General features: G+C 39.5%; 1 protein-coding gene across 1 annotated transcript in view; it reads left to right on the top strand.

The window, feature by feature from the left end:
• Positions 1–16689, top strand: part of cntn2 (contactin 2) — a 118941-nt gene extending 102252 nt beyond the window's left edge. Inside the window, exons 21-23 of the mRNA XM_033626682.2 lie at positions 1558–1670; positions 3466–3634; positions 10770–16689. Of these exons, the coding sequence (XP_033482573.1) occupies positions 1558–1670; positions 3466–3634; positions 10770–10873 (386 nt within the window). The 3' untranslated portion in view covers positions 10874–16689. The remainder of the gene's footprint in view (positions 1–1557; positions 1671–3465; positions 3635–10769) is intronic.
• Positions 16690–17150: the final 461 nt, after the last annotated feature.

Genomic DNA, 17150 nt, shown 5'->3' with positions numbered 1-17150 from the left:
CAACTTGGACCAAACAACCAGAATCCAACTGGATTTTATGACTGTAGATCTGTAATTTTAGCTCAAATTCAAAAGCTAAACCACCTTTAAATCCATCTGCTGATCCTCATCTGTTAAGAATGCAATATATCTTCATTTTTTCCTTCACTCAGACCAAACTGAACTGAACAACGGCTTTGAAAGTGTACGTAAGACGCAACAGCATCTTTATTTAGCTCTAAAAAGCACTAAGCTTTGAAGCACAAGCTTAAGTCAGTTAAATCTACAACACAATTCTTCTCAGAGGCTTAAAACACTGATTCTTTTCTCAATCAATCACTATGCAACATTCACTATTCTGTGTCACTCTCAGTTTTTGACTTGCAACAGTTTTGTCATTATCTAACTTCCATATCCACAGATACAGTTGCACAAATACACACAGACACACACAGACACACACACACACACACACACACACAGGAGTCAGGTCCTCAGGCCCTCAGGCTCCTGTCTAAAAGATCCTATGACTTCATACACGGAGGTTAAATGACCCATGCAGTCTCACCTCCACCTCTCCTCCTGGCAGAAATGGATTATCCCTCTCAGCTGGAGCAGCCAGTGGGTCCTCTCAGTACTCAGGAAGGAGGGAAGGCACTTAGCACTTCCTCGGCCTCTGGCTGTAAATGTAACCAACTGGAGGATTAAACATGATTCTGTTTCAGTTCACTCCTCTGCCTGGAAACACATCAGCATGGACACACACAGACCTGTCAAAACAGACCCCACAAAGCTCTGTACTAAATGATTCTAACATGTGTGTGTGTTTTTATGTAATATTAATGCTATTACATAATATACCCATTTAAAATAGCCTGCTCAAACCTTGTACAGTGGACATAAATCAATACATGTAGACAAACATACACTATATTGACATACATGAAATATAAATGCATAAATAATATACATTTAAAAAAGCAAACTTTTGGTAAATGCATTAGTGATACATAAAAGATGAATAGACAATGGAAGTGTGTGAGAGAAGCATTTAAAACAAAATTTCGTCCTAGAATTAAAATATTTATATTTTACATTTGCTAGTAGAGAAGTATTCTTGCAATGTATTGTAATCTCTGCAAAGTGCACTGTATTTTGTTTTCATTTGTAATGTACACATTATATTAACCATTTTATGGTGTAGAGATTTTAATCTTAAAGTGCCACTCTAGTTTAGGGATTAGTGAGAGACAAAATATGAAATAGAATTTTTAAAAGCAGCAGAGGGTAAGATATCCTGAATTTTACATCATAAAGTTCCCAAGACCAAGGTCAGATAACCTAATGGAAAAACTATTTCTATGTTTGTCCTTTTGTCTTTTCTTTTTTGATACTCTTTGACTCTTTGATACTATTTTTCATCCATCTCTCTCTCTCTCTCTCTCACACACACACACACACACGCGCGCGCACACACACACACACACACACACACACAGAATTTGATTTTTTTCTTTTGCTCCTGTTAGGCAGGAGTCAGTTTTCATTTTTTAAAACCTGTCTGTTTTTCCATTCTAGCTCCTAATCGTCGTCCAGGCAATGTGTCATGGAAGACTGATGGCTCATGGGTAACAGTGAGGTGGGATCATGTGAAAGCCATGCACAATGAGTCGGCCGTACTGGGCTACAAAGTGAGTGTTGTCTGACCAACAGTGTGCTTATATGTGTTTGTCTGCATGTGAACTGGCACGCTAAAGAGAGTGTATTTATGGGTGTATTTATGGGTGTACTTTACTGGGTGTACTAATAGATGGTAAATTACAATAGTCATAGTATTTTCACTGCTTAACCGCTCCATTAGACAACGATTTTCACCAGGAAAAAAAGCCATTATATTGTGTGTTTTGTTTTGTTTTTAAAGCCAGACTCTATTGAGAAAAACAGTGGTTTAACATTGCTGAACACAGAAGCTTTTGGTCTTCCACTGCCTCAATCAGTTAGTTAGTTTGTGTTATTGTGTGACTTTGGTGTTTCACACAATAACACAAACTGCCTAACTCATCAAAGTAGGGGTAGACCAGCAGCTCCTGTGGTCAGTGAGCTAAAATTAGTGTTTTTCTTAATAGAGTCTGGTGGCTTTGATTAGAGTATAGATGGGGAGATGATGCCTTTTAAGGGCGTCCCTGTCAAAATGGGCTGTCCGACAGAAAGGTAAAGTAGTGAAAATACACACACACTGATATTGATTTGTTTAGGTGGCTAAAACGGCGAGGGATAGTTTGCCCAGGGCATAAAAACTAGCCAGGACCGCCTCTGTTTTGGTGCCACTGTTTGCTTCCATCGTGCATTATGCAAAAGCTTCCGTTGACTGGTTTCAAGAATCCCTAACGGAAATGGTTCAAGAACCAGCGTTAATTTGGTGGAAAAGGTGGTGGAAAAGGGTATCTGAGAGCAGTTTACTAAAGTTTGGTTCAAGGCAATGAAAACCTGAACTCGCTGCAGCAACAAAAATAGGGACCTGAGAAAGCACTTAACATCTCTTGAAACATGACTTGAGACTTGTTCGCCAAATTATTCTTACAGTTTCATCTTTTAAAATCTTGGAACAATAAATCATGTAAGTCAGTATCATCCAAGACTTAATGTAAAAATCATTATTTACACAGGGAGTAGCAAACTGTTCAGATGCTGTTTCTGTCTTGTTTTTTTTGTTTTTGTTTTTGTTTTCACATTTTATTTAAATTTCAATCTGACATTTGGCAGGTAAAGGCCAGGGGCCCCCTGACACTTTGGGTCCCTGGCACAATAAGCAATAAGCCCATTCAACTATCTAACCATGGCTGCTTTGCTTTAATACTCAGCATTGAGTGATTTGTAATACTTACTTTTTGGCTTATTATGTTCTTATGATGACTTGAATATCACTAAAAGACAAGCAGCAGGACAGATTCATCAAAAACAGGACAAATCACATTAAAGATTTGGTGTGTTGCGTTTTTCTTAGGGCTAGATGTAGCCCAAGCTTTTGAGGATTAAGTGTGTTCACACAAATGTTGATGTTAAGGCAAAATGATGATCGTGTTTAGAGGCTAAATAATAATGACCCTTGTGTAGTATGGCATGATTGCACGTACTGCTGGCTGAGGTTTTGCTTTTGAAATGTCAGATCACGATAGGTATAATCTCCTGCGTGTGAGATATGAGAAGCAATAAAAAGGCTCCATAATGAAATCAAAGATCATGTTTACAAGCCTTTTAACTGCTTATGCATGAGAAAAACATAACATCAAAAGATAACCACTGTAACAATGGTCCTTTGATTATAACACAATGACACTGCAGTATATAAAACACTAAAATCAACAAACACTTCCATCACTAACACTGTGTATTCTGAGTAGGATGTTATTAAGCTGTAAAAAAATGGCTTTTATGTTTTAATATTGAGGTCTGAACTAAACTTTCCACCTGCTGTCTCTGTTTTAGGTCCTGTACAAACATGAGGGCCAAACAGCACTGAAGGTTCTGGACAAGGCCAAGACCTCAGTGAGCCTGCCGCTGCCAAAAGACAATGGCTATGTTGTGTTGGAGATTAGGTCCTGGGGAGAGGGCGGGGATGGGCCAGCACATGAGATTATTGTGTCCCGGGACTCAGGTGAGAAACAAGGAAACACACACAGAGACTTTCTCTGAGGGACAGTAATGATTTTAGGGCTGCCCAAACCAGAAACGATAACTATAATGATTACATACTGTACAATAACATACAATAACGTTCTGTAAACAGCCAGCGTTAGCTTCATGATCATCTACATTGTTAGTATTAAAAAACACTTGGGCACGAGGGGTGTAAGGGTTCACAAAATTCACAGTAGTGTCACGATTTGGTATGTTTTCGATACAGAAAAAAAGTAGAAATGCCAGAGAAATTTCCTTAATATATCAAATTTTTAATTGTATGTTATTTAAATTCATTTATTTATTAAAACGAACATGTTAAAGTATGATATTTTTTTATTTTGAACTATGATGGAGCTAGAACTGAGTGGCCCATCTTCTAACATGTGTTCCTAGTAGCATATAAAAAAGGTGCTTCTTATAAAATATTAAATGTACTGTTTTATTTCTAAACAAATACGAACAAAAGAAACAATTCTGTTTCTGAAATGCCAGAAAACAAATCATCTTTTTTTTTTTTTTTTTTACATTTTTAAATGTATGAAAACGAATGAGCTTTTGTTTTTTGTACAAAGCAAGAATTACTTTCTGGCTGATTTGGACTTGTTAAAGTCTGGGTTAGTGTTGCACGGTATACCGGTACTAAAATAGTACAGCGGTACTAGAGTATTCCATTAGACTGCATTGCATCAGTGTTGTTTCTTTCACCCACTGTGTGTTAGTGGCAAGTTTGATATGTTCCTCTTTCAGAGCTCTTTCAGTCTAATAAACACATGAATAAACATCTCTGTCACTCAAACATGACCTCTGTCAGCAAAGTAAATACCTAACTGATGAAGGTATAGCCAGAGATATTACAGAGATAGATACCACAGTGTAAATAATAAAAACTCTGACAGTTGATCCATGTAAATTGTTTAGCAGCAGAGACAATCAAAATCACCCAGACTGAACACCAGAGTCCTGCACAGGTCCAGTTTTCAAGATCCGCCCCGACCCGACCCGGCGACGTACAAACCCACACCCGAACCGCAAACCCGCGCATCAGGCCAATTAGTACCGCAACCCGGTCCGACCCGTTGAAACACGACTCGCAGCCCGACCCGTAACCCGGATTTAAAGTAATCATGTTGGGTCATATTGGCTGAATATTGAACAGCATATCGCCACAGTTAAGGTGCCAGTAAGTAAACAACGACCTGAATGAAGCAGCTCTCACAATAAAAACCTGACTTCAGGGGCCTGTATCACGAAGTGAGATCAACCTTTCTTGGGTTACCCAGACCTATCCTGGGTTGACTAACCCTAACAATGGCAATCAGGATAATCGGTATCACGACGCTGGATATCAACTCGGTAACTCAACCCAGGTTTGCTTTATCAAGAGCTGTGAACGCGCACGCAGTGGACAAATCACAATCATGAGAGAAGCGCAGCGTCACTGAGCGTCACTGAGCGTCCTCATAGAGCGCCGTATGTACCGAATATCATTGTTTAGTTTTTCATTAGTTTTTGCAGATGAACCCCCTCCAGATTAGTGTTGTCACAGTACCAAAATTGGGACCCACTGTGCGATACCAATGAAAATATCATGGTTCTGAGTAGTATCATGATACCACAGCGAAAATGAGGCAGATGTGCCTTTTGTCATTTATAAAAAGATAATCACTTTTCTATAATACATCAATGATATTTCAATGGAATAAATTACTTATTGACTTATTCATACTTCAAAAACAGCATCAATCAGTGATGAACATGGGGGGATCAAAATAAAATAAATAAATAAAATAAAAATCAACCAGCCACCCTCCTCCCCTTCATAAGTAAAGAACAGTCCCTAAAGTGCAGTGAGGTTTGTGGGCCGTGAACGGCTCGTTTCTCCTCTGACACGTCACATAACTGTGTTCGGCTGGCTCAGCTGTTCAGGTACTTCTGGGCAGTCATGACACCAAGAAGAGGATATTATTGGAGCCGACTTCTCCGTCGCCGGTAAGCCAATGGCCACCGTATTTGACAGGAATACATTACTGTCTGTGTCTGTGACCCCCGTTCAACCCACAATCGGTGGGATTCGCCTTTCGTTTCTGCTGGTGGTTGAAATCTGTAGGCTGCTCGCACAGCGTGCTGAATGATTTAAGCCTATTTTGCTCGCTCAAAACTATTTTTAGTCGCAAATGCGAGTGCCGTGATGGACGGATTGCCACACTGCCGACATTTTATTCCGCCCGTCACGGCACGCCGTTTGTTCGCATTATCAAAATATGCCGCTATTATTCGGCCTTGCTTTTAACTTATTCCACCGAATACCGAATGTGTGTTTTTTTGCAATATTCGGCCGAATATATTCGGTTACCGAATATTCGGTGCATCCCTAGTATTTCTCCTGAGGATCAGAGATTAATTCTACTAAAATATGAGGAGGAGAAAAGCAACATTACAGAAAAGGCCAACACCGTGGCAGCTGCAGGAGGAGGAAACATGCGTGGCAACGCATAACGGGATGAATAATGTTTTTTTTAGTTTAGATTAGTTTATTTGCACATAATGTTAAAAACAGACAGTATAAAATTTACAAGATTAAAAAAAGAAAAGTACCGGAGAGGTTAGAAGCCACTAAAAGCTTATCAAAGAAATTCCCCTGTCAAAACATCAATGAAATCACATAATAGAGAAGAAAAAAAGAAACGAGTAAGGAAAGAAGAAAGAGAGGAGGAGAGAGGGAAAAATCAAGACAAAACAAGGTAGCAAATAAAATGATGTGTAGGTTAAATTACTCATCACTGGTTGAAGTAGCTACAGTACCTGTACCTGTACATCTGACACTGATCACACCCTTGAATCCCATGAAATCAATGCTGCACAGATGAATTGCGTGTATTACAATTATCGTCTAACATCATTGCGTCTGATAAATTGGTCTTCTTTGTCATAACGTTATATATGCTACAATAAAGCTTAAAGCTGACACCACAATTAAATCATATCAACACCAAATTGATAGTCTGAATAAAATCATCCTGATATTGAGCTGTGTTAGAAATTAACAGCTGCGCAAAAATATACCGAGTCTCCCTCTTTAAAAAACAAAAAGGAAAATCCCTCAAACACCATGAAGTGTAGACATGATAGGCTACTTTCCACATTTCCAGCAGCAAAGCTGTCAATTAGGCCCATTATCTTTAACAGGGATCATTTCCTCCAACAAAACAAAATGTTGGCACTAATATATTAAGTGTCCGCAAATGATCAGTTTCTTTCTTATGAAGGGGTGGGATGAAATTTTGACTTCTTTCCACTCCTTTTTGAACAATCTTTTCATTGTCTGTTGTTGTTGCTTTCTTTTCTTTTTTAATGTTCAAAATAAACTTTAAAATCAAAATCAATCAAATGAATTAAACTTCCTGTCATGACTGGGCTGCATGTCTGTCAGCGGAGTCATTTTTTTCCGAACAGCTGATTGGCCAGTGGGTGGTGCTTTTTATAGGATCAGATTCAACCCTGAACTTACCCTGCTCCGGAGCAGGATAGCCGTTCAGAGTAAGTTACCATGGTGATCTACCCCGATAAAAACTGAACCGGCTTCGTGAGACCGAAAACCCAGAGTTAACCCTGAAGTTACCTCGCTAAGACATTAATCCTGCTTCGTGATACAGGCCCCAGCTCCATCATCAACCCTCTGTGTTCTTCTCCCATACGAGTGTAAAAGAACTCATTTGTTACGTTTAATGCTTTTAAACTTTTAATCTATGTAAAGGAACTTTACATATGTAATAATAGACTTACTTTCTGTCCAGAGCGACGTTCAGCAGTTACGAGCCGTCACGTGTTTTTAGAATCCATCGAGGAGAGAAGTAATCCATCAGGGAAACACTTCAGAAACATTATAAAGTGATAGTTGTACGTTTTATCCACTTATCTCTCAAATACCTAAATAATTATTTACTGTTTTGGAAGCGGCGCTTGTTAGACGGTGGCAGCCATGTTGATTCTGTCATCCAATCACAAATTGTGTTATTAGATGGTGAAACGCGTGTAAACAGCTGAACCAATGACCGTTGCGAAATAGTGGAGGCGATCCTCAGAGAGTAAATAATGACCAAGATAGTCATCTGTAGTTTACCAAACTAATGACTGATGTGTTTATCTAAAACCCGCGATCCGACCCACGTTATTTTTTCCACCCAGATCTGAACCCAGGAAAAAATGTTTTTTTTAAAAAAACCTGCAAATCAGCAGTTTTTGACCCAGTGCAGGACTCTGCTGAACACCTATGAAAATAAAGCGGTGAACCACATCAGTATTTTTTTCCTACCATAGGTGGACCCCACCAGTGTTAATGCTGTAATAATTAATTACTGTAATTCCTACTAACTAGAAATGTAACTAAATACTTTTTTACATTAAATAACAATATTACAGTTACTGAAGTTTAAATAGACTTAATTACTTACTTGTTAGTTTTGTCTTGATCATAGCAGACAGATTCTGTCAGGGTTATGATCTAATGTCGCCTGATCTTACAGCAGCCCAATGAATGACATTATTTAAGTCATCAGCATCAGACTGTCACTGCACACAATGGCTAACAGTTTGGACCATTTGAGCTTGCTGTCCAGGAAATATGAAGAGTATTTCTCCCTCTTTGGGATCAAGGACAAAAATATTGTGGTCCATTGTGGTCTTTGTGGAGGTGTGAGCGCTTTATCCACATCAAAGAGTACTAATTCTGATCTTATGAAGCAAAACAACACCCTTCTACAAAGTTAATCGCACAAGACTGACCCAGAGGAGCCACTCCATCCAGACAGCTCAGGCCGCACAGTCAAACATATAACGTGATTAATTTTTTCACTGCTTAGTGATAATGGGTCCAATCATAGATAAAATTTGACAGTTGTATTGTCCAACTCTGTTCCACATCAACACTTAAATAATAAAGTGTGCATTAATAAGAGAATTGGAGCAGATATTTAAAAGTAGCCCAGAAGTTATTCTCCCTCATAAATACTTCTACAAGTGATTGTAGAAGTATTTCAGCAACTTTTTGGAGACAGTATTGTAACTAATCTCTTGAACAACACTGGTCCCCACATTAACCTGTATTTTACTTGTCTGACGGTACTGTGATCATAAAATAATGACTATCTGCAGCCCATTAGCTTCATTGTGATTGATGGTCAACATCCCTCTGTCCTTAGGACCCTTGCAGCGGATAAGGAAAAACTCCCCCAAAAAAAAAGGGAAAAAAGGGTAGAAACCTCAGGAAGAGCAACTGAGGAGGGATCCCTCTTCCAGGACGGACAGACGTGCAAAAGATGTCATACAGAACAGATCAGCATAATAAATTAACAGTAATCCGTATGACACAATGAGACAGAGACAGAGACAGAGAGAGATGCAGGACAAACGGTAATGACAGTAGCTTACAACAACATTAATGAAACAGAAACAGAAAAATATGTAAAGGAGGGGTCAAAAGTGCACTGTCTGGCAATCTGCATGTACAGCTTTACCATCAGTTCAGACAGATTTCCACATCATCGTTTTCTACCACGTGAGCCCTGGGTGCACTTTAATGAACAAAAGAACAAGAATGACATTATCTTCAGTCTGTTAAATCTGTGCACCGGATTGCAAAAGTCTGATATGATTATGTTAAGTTTTTTTTAGGTGATAAGTTGAAATATTTATAGGTGTAGTTATGACTTCACAATAGGATTACATGAAATATGACATTTTGTAATTGGTTACGGGCAGTGCTCTAAAGTAAGACTGAAGCCTATTATTCATCCAAGGCCATGTTATCTTAGAGATAGTAACATTAGGATATCGATAATGCTGATCATAAACATGTCAGCAGTATCTCAAACAAATAAGGAACAGTGAGAGTTTTCTGTGGTGAGTGATTTAAGGTCCGTTGGTTATAAAGGAAAGTTCAAAAGGACCAAATTATGCTTACTTAGTCATAGACATATTAACAGCTTCTTACAGAGACCCTTTTTTTAATTTATTTATTTTTAATTTAACTAAGGTTTCAAGTGTTTTCCAGACAAAAGCAGGTTTGCAACAACCTTAACCCTGAACCTCAGTTAAACTGTTCAAAACTGGCAAAATTCTGATTAAATGTGGAACTACCTAACCAAACATTTTATGCTGACTTTGGCTACGTGGCAGTTTTTGCTAACGTGGTGCTACGACTACACATAAGTAGGCACCAAACATACTGAGGTTCAATACCCAGCCCTGATTCACTCAAGAGAGACGGAGGAATGAAGTAGAGATACGGAATATGATTCATGTTGATTAAGATTTAACAGAAGTCTTTGGTGCTGTGACACCAGAGGGAGATATTTTGTGATCGAGGGACATCTGGATGGCAGCAAGACGACAAACCCTCCCATCCCCAATCACAGTATAGACGATTGCTAGAGGCACTGCATCCATGGGGGCACCACAACTACAGAACAAAAAAATCAATGTTTATCTTCTTCAATTTTTTCACTAATGCTATGACTGCAATTATTCTGACATATTGCATAAGGCCACAACAACATAACTACATAGTAAAGCCAACTAAATAATAGACAGGCCTTTTTTTCTGGGTTCCTGCTGCCCCCCCGGCCCCCCTCCCCAGCTTACTTTACCTTTCTCTCTGGGAGAGATGGGACAGTTATCTGACGTCATGTGAAACCAGGAACACACTGTATTGTAATCATGTCAAAACAACAAAATCTATCACTACACTACTGAAAGAGTGGATGTGGAGGGAAAGAACATGAAATCAGCAGGAGAGATCGTCATTGTTACCTCTAAGCAGCTAGTGGCCACAACCAACAGTTCACGGAGATTGCATTGATTTACATTGTGAAGCGTTCAAGCTCTATTTAGTAAAAAATTAGTATTGAAGGAAGGTAAATTATAACATCCCATGAGGTGTTCATTGTAATCTTGTAAAATGAAGCTTTTGGCAAGAAACTTGAATAAATACAGCTGTTTGAAGGAAACATTTGCTGGCTTGGCTAGGGCCTCAGTAGGACTGCCACTCACATTGAGCAACTCTGCATCTTGTTAAATTGTGTCCTTACATACTGTCTCACTCTCTCACACAGGCACTGGAATGATGGTGCAGAACGAGGCCTCCTCCACACTCTGCAGCCCTACTCTCCACCTCCTCATTGGCTTGGTTCTCCTCGTGCAATCATCAGGCCTGTGATCTCTGCCAATTTGTGGACTTTTTGCTTTTAATGGCTTGAAACTAAAGCTGTCCTGTGTCTCGGCCTGTGTTTTGGGTCATTGTGGGTTCCAGTGGATGGGGAAGGTTGTAGCACTGCAGGGATTGGACGGGTGGGGGAGGAAGGAGGGGTTTTAGTTTTCATGTTTTTTTAAACAATAACAACGGAGAGGGTCTTTTTTAACAAAAAGTCTGGCTGGGTTGGAGGGGTTGGGGGAGCAGGGCAGCCCTGTCTGGGTGTGTATTTGTGTACGGGTGTCAGTAAAACCATGCCTTATGGGGACCATCACATCTGTGGCTGACACGTCTCATACGTGTGTCCTTCCAAAGTGTAGCTGGCGAGACACAGACTTCAGGTGTATATTATTCATAGAATCAATGATGTGTATAACTTGTGTACATACAGTACAGTCTGATATGTGATGGGTGTCTGCCTGTTCACTCTGAGAGCAACTCCACAAGTCTCTGTGTTCTGACCGGCAGTGGGTGGTGTCAAAATAGCTCTTCATGCATTTTTCACTGCTTGGTATGTACTGTCAGAATTTTATGGTCACTTTTCTCCACATTTTGAAAAACCTGGAATTTCATAATGCAGCTTTTAAAAACCCTATGATATGATTACCCTATGAAGTCACTAGATTGTCCGGAGAACAATTATTTGTCTTGGAAAACTTTTGAAATTAAATTCAGATGGCTGCACAAACATACTGTAGCCACTAAGTATTGTATACATCTTACCAAATTGACACCATGTTGACACCAAGCACTACTATCAACTAAGTCAACAGCACAGACTGTACATAAAAATAGACGATGCGTCGCTGCTTCTACCGTACAAAAATAAAGCCAAAACATCTTGGATACAGCCACTGCCATCTTGCACCGGTGACATCATTTGAAGCCAGAGTCTGTGCAGTAGTGATCTCTGTGGTATCGAGTTCCCGCCCATACACCCATCCGACCAATCGCAAGCAGTGCCTTTGATCGTAGGCACATCGATTAGCACACACAGCTGTCAATCATGATGTCAAACACTCTTTTTATAGCATCAAATAACTAGTATAACCAACTCTATCAGAAACAAGGAACACTTGAAAACGACAGCAACGTGGTATAAAATAAAATGACAGAAACCATGTTTGAGAAAACAAATTATTGATGTGTAGTTTGAGCTGTGTGTCCTCCTGTCTGTACCATCCTTGTAAACACAATATCTCAAGACTGCCTCAAGGGAATTTCTTCAGATTTGGCACAAACGTTCCCTTGGACTCAATGATGATAATAAGTCATGTGATGATGAGAGGGATTACTTCTGTATTATGTATTATTTTTTTAGGAAAATCCTGCATAATATACCTTGTATAAACAAGCTGTCATCAGTGAAAAAGATCATCAGTTATCAGTGACAAAGGTAAAGGAGATCTCCAACTAGTCTTTATTCAGTACCTAAAAACATATTTAGTTGATATATTATTCATTTCTTGATGCTGTTTGACTGAGGAATTTTTTATGTCATTCTGCTGAATTACTGTAACACAGCTGTCTAGAAAAAGCTCAAGGCAACCCACACTGGACACGCATCAAAACATGTCAACATTACATTTCCATGAAAGGGCTATTTATGCTTAAGTAATTTATATATAGACACAGATGGAGCCATCTGTTCCTACGCTGCATTCATATTGTCCGTATTTGTGAGTGAATTTTTGAAAGCTTACAGATACAGACGACACGGAGCAGTACCATTGGAAACCATGGGGGCAGTGTAGTTTAAATGAGACACGACCATAGGAATTGACAAGGGCAGTTTTAAACAGAACGAATCTGTATTATGGTGAAAAGAATTGTCTGTCCACATGTTGCCATGCATTTAATGGCCTCACAGACCACTGCCATCTACAATGCTGCCTCAGCGACACATTAGTACAACCTCCTTCACTGTTGTCATGTTTGTTGTTGTCAGAAACTTCTGAGTCCACCCTCTAGTGCTATCTAGTGGATGTATCTATGCCAACAGAAAGGACTCATGGAAGTATGTGGGCAGTGATGTTTACAGCGTTTAAAATGAATCTACCTATTTCCATATGTTAAGCCAAAAACACCAAGCGCTCCTCAGGAAACGCCCAGCTGGGAGCGTTTAAGAGCGCTTTGGAGGCACAATGTTTTTCAGCTGAGATGCTTTGGGTGTGACTGATGGCTATGATACTGAGTATCTGTGGGAGTTCTTACTTTGGATGAAGGGAAGGCTGAAGCATGCAGGGAGAGAGGAGGGATCCGCCAGTCTGTGTGGGTTTATGAGAGGACACATAATATACTGTATATACAGTATATTAACAGAGTTTTCCTCCATTGTTGTTGTTGAGCACTTGTACATGTAAGATGTGTTGGTATGTCTTCGCAGTATTTTTCCCTCCTCCACTGTGACTGAACGACAGAAGTAACAGTGATAAGCGCATCAACTCTTGGCACTCAGAGAAAACAAAACGCCCAACAGGCTGTTCTCAGTGCAGAATTCACACCCAGCACCTCGTCACACTGCATTTGTATTGCAGTGTCTGTAGTGCAGCGTAAATCTGCGACGCTCCTATTGCAAAGAATTTAAAAGATATGCTGAAGAAATGCTTCAGTGGACATGGGCATCAGTGTTGCCTTGGTGCACGTTGTTTCAGGTGGACACATACCATCATGTCAGGGTAGAACATTGCTCTGTTTCCCAAAACTGTCCTGAAAAGCAGCATCAGTTTTGCTCCCTGCATTGGTAGTTTCTGTAAACTGCACCTTGTCCCTTACCTCTGTATTTACAACATGTCCATTGTGGGCAGTAGGCAGTAGTTGACTTCAAATGATGTGATGTGATGCAGCTGGTGTTTATTGCAGACTGAAAAGACATCATCAAAGAGAATTCTGTGTCATTTTGACCTCTCCCTACAGAAAAGGCCGCCAAGGGTCATAACAAAATGTATACAGACAAAGTTTCCCAACTTCATAGATTTCTGTTTGTGTTTGAGATCATATGACATGGATTCAAATCCAAAACAGTTGTAAAGTTTCATCTAATAATTCATTTTCTTTGTTAATCATCTCAGTAACCCAAATATCACTGACACAACGTTCAGATTTATCTACAAACATACATCTACCCAACTGAACTTGACTTGCTGGTCTTGTCGCTCTCAGAGTGAACACAGACAAAGAGTCACTCATTGAAGCACTGAAGAACTTTTTATTGTTGATTTTCAGCTCCTGCTCATGTCTGTATGCTTGTTTGTGTTTTTGTCTTGGCTGTAATTATAGCAAGCTGCAGAAATATGTCACTGGTCCAAATGAATGTTTACATTTTCTATTTTGTAGGTCTCATATTTGGGGGGAGGTATAAGTTGGATGGATGGAGGATGTATTTAATTATTTGTTTACATTTGTTGTGCCTGCATTGTTTGAATATTTCCAACAACAATGTAAAAATGCTTCTGTTTAGTGTTTATTGGGTTTATCTCAGCTGTTTTTCTGCTGGTGGGTTGATATAAAAATGCCCGGGGCAGCAAGGATGAGTCACTGCTACAGATGAAAGCGTTGGTCACCAAAGTTATCAGAGAGTACAGTTAACAGTATCATATATCGTTGTCATTGTAATCCTGTCAGCGTCTATCAGCTCTGATGTAACATGCCTAGTTCACTGCAATTCACAGCAAGGATGTGACCTCCAGCGTTCTGTCTGTCACTCAGTCTTGCAGTACTCTTTATCCTGTCCAGGTCAGGTCTGGTCAGCATGTCAAAAATCAACATCAAGTGCTTACAATTTCTCTTTTGTTGCTGCCTTATTTTTTGTTGATTTGCTCAGAAATGTTTGAACTGTTTGTTGTCAGCAATTTAATGCTCAAAACTTCAGAGGGTAACATGCTTTGGATTTAGATAGTCCTCGTAGAGTCACTAACAACTGGAATACAGGGTTTGGGTTTTCTGTACCTGCCAACAAAAAACAGCCCAGTCTACTTTAAAGGAGTTTTTACTTTATGTTGTACAATAACTTGTGTTTCCATTACCTCAGTCTGTCTCGAATGTTAACAAAGTACAGCATGAAAGTTAATTCTTGATCCTGGAAACAGTCATTTTACAAAATCAACTTAAGATCCACCTGCTAGCTTTCATACATTTCTCATAGTTTTTCTTAAACTCCACCCCTGAAGAAAACCATGATGTTGAAAGCTCTAGAAATAGCCAGTTTCAGATCAAATTCTTCATATAATAGTCAAAAGCCAAGGTGTTAGGAGCTGGTGAATCACAGAAAAACAAGGGTAAAAGGATTTACCCTTAAAGGTTCTGTATGTGACATTCAGAGCATTAATAAAGCAGCAAACTATTATTTGCTATGTAAAGATACAAGGGGGTAATTGGGTCCTGAGCAGAGAATGAAGTCCCACTCCCTCTGTGTGTGTTGTAATCTGAGCTTCTCTATGGTTTGTTTGGGTAAGCCGGTCAGGCTGCACATGCATATTAATACATATGTATCCCACTGGCTAGCTCATCACAATTGCTTTACACTGTGCCAAGACCCCAAGAACAGTGCTGGGCTTTGAAGCCAATTTTACAAAGTGGCCAAACATGGAATTACAACTTCCAGGTTCATCATGTGATGCCACTGGACCCAAAAAGACTTTTTCCTATTGACTTACATTAGGAAAGAGACGTCTTTAAATGGATACCAGCGTAGTGGTGTAGTGGTAATTGATAGAGTGGGTGTGCTACTAGGTAGATGTTAGATTACCTAAGAGGAAGTGGGTATATTCTCCAATATAATCCAGTGGTTTTCTGGCTGGTAGGTGTACTATAAACAGCTTTAAAAAAAGAGGCAGGTATACCCACGCACACCCTCCGCTACACCACTTGTGGATACATTTTTTTGAGCATCACAACCCCCACGAAACAACTTATTTTGCTTTTGGGATTTCATCCATTCTGTCTGATAACTCCTCATTCAGATTAGGAGAGGACTAAACCAAAAATGGGCTGCTTGGCTAGCATAAGTCTCTGAAGCGCTTGCACAATGGGCTCAATGATTAAGAATGATGGAAATTTTGTACCCTGAAAATTGAGCTGTTTTGGCTTTATGTGCCACTGATCACCAACTTTTATAGGAATGAACAGGGCCCCGCCTTCAGTGCTGTATCCAGTGCTCTTAATACATCAGTGCAGTGTGTTCATGTGCCAGCTACCGCTGTCTTTGTGAAAGCGTAGTGCCCACCCTCAGGTTTCCCCCTGGTTAATACCAATAGCTCTGTCAGCACTGTTTACTTTGTTTATGAAGTTAGCACCGTTAGCTGCTAGCTGCTGGCTCAGCCACATCCATGTTGAGAACTGTGTTCAGACAACTCATATGCTCTGGATTCTGCATAGAGCCCCTTTAGGGTACAGATACACCAGTTTGTTTTCTGGTCTGCATGGACTTAATAAATGTTTTTCAAATGCCAAATGTGAACAAACTTGTGAGTTAAATTTGAAGGTTATCAGTTTCCCATGACCTTTTGATAGGAGATCCAGATGAACTCACAAGCTTAAGTTAATGGTCTGGACAACCAGAACTTTTATGTGTACCTCAGTATTACATTTTATTCTTATTTATTTTATTAGTCAACCTGATTGATGTGCTTTATTTTTTAAGGAAAATGCAACTTTTAATCACATATTTCATATTTTTTGCTCTTTTCGTATCATTGAATTTACATTAATTTAGTTGTATTAGGCAAACTAGGAAGTATCATTTTCTTTGAGCACTGGAAAGCAGAATATCACAAATGTCAAAACATTTACACCCTATACCTGTCATTATTATTCATGATTACATGATCTTTGGTTAGTAAAAAGTAATGGTTTCAATTTAGGTTAGACCAATATTGATAACGGGCTGACACTTCTCAGCTCTTGTCCAGCATGGTCCACCTCCTACAATGATTTCACAGCTCTGGTCTAAATACAGTTTCTGGCTTTGCTATAAGTTACAATGCTGAATTTTTGGTGTCAGTCTTCAAAAACAAAATTGGTCTTAACCTGGATTTAAATCACCATCACTGTTTATTACTCAGAACTGACGAGCCTCACAGCCGTTTCATCTCTGCTGTAGTCCAAAAGTTGGAAAAGCTCCCAGAACTGTTGAATGATGTCCTGCTTTTGTGTTTTTACTCTGTACAAAGTCTTTTCTCAATGCCTTTAGTATTCATTGAAGAGCCATAAAGTCATTTCACCATGTCTGGGTGCCCAGTCACTG

This window comes from Epinephelus lanceolatus, chromosome 1 (genome assembly GCF_041903045.1).
Source record: "Epinephelus lanceolatus isolate andai-2023 chromosome 1, ASM4190304v1, whole genome shotgun sequence".
Classification (NCBI taxonomy): Eukaryota; Metazoa; Chordata; class Actinopteri; order Perciformes; family Serranidae; genus Epinephelus; species Epinephelus lanceolatus.
This window is presented reverse-complemented; position numbering and strand designations above follow the sequence as displayed.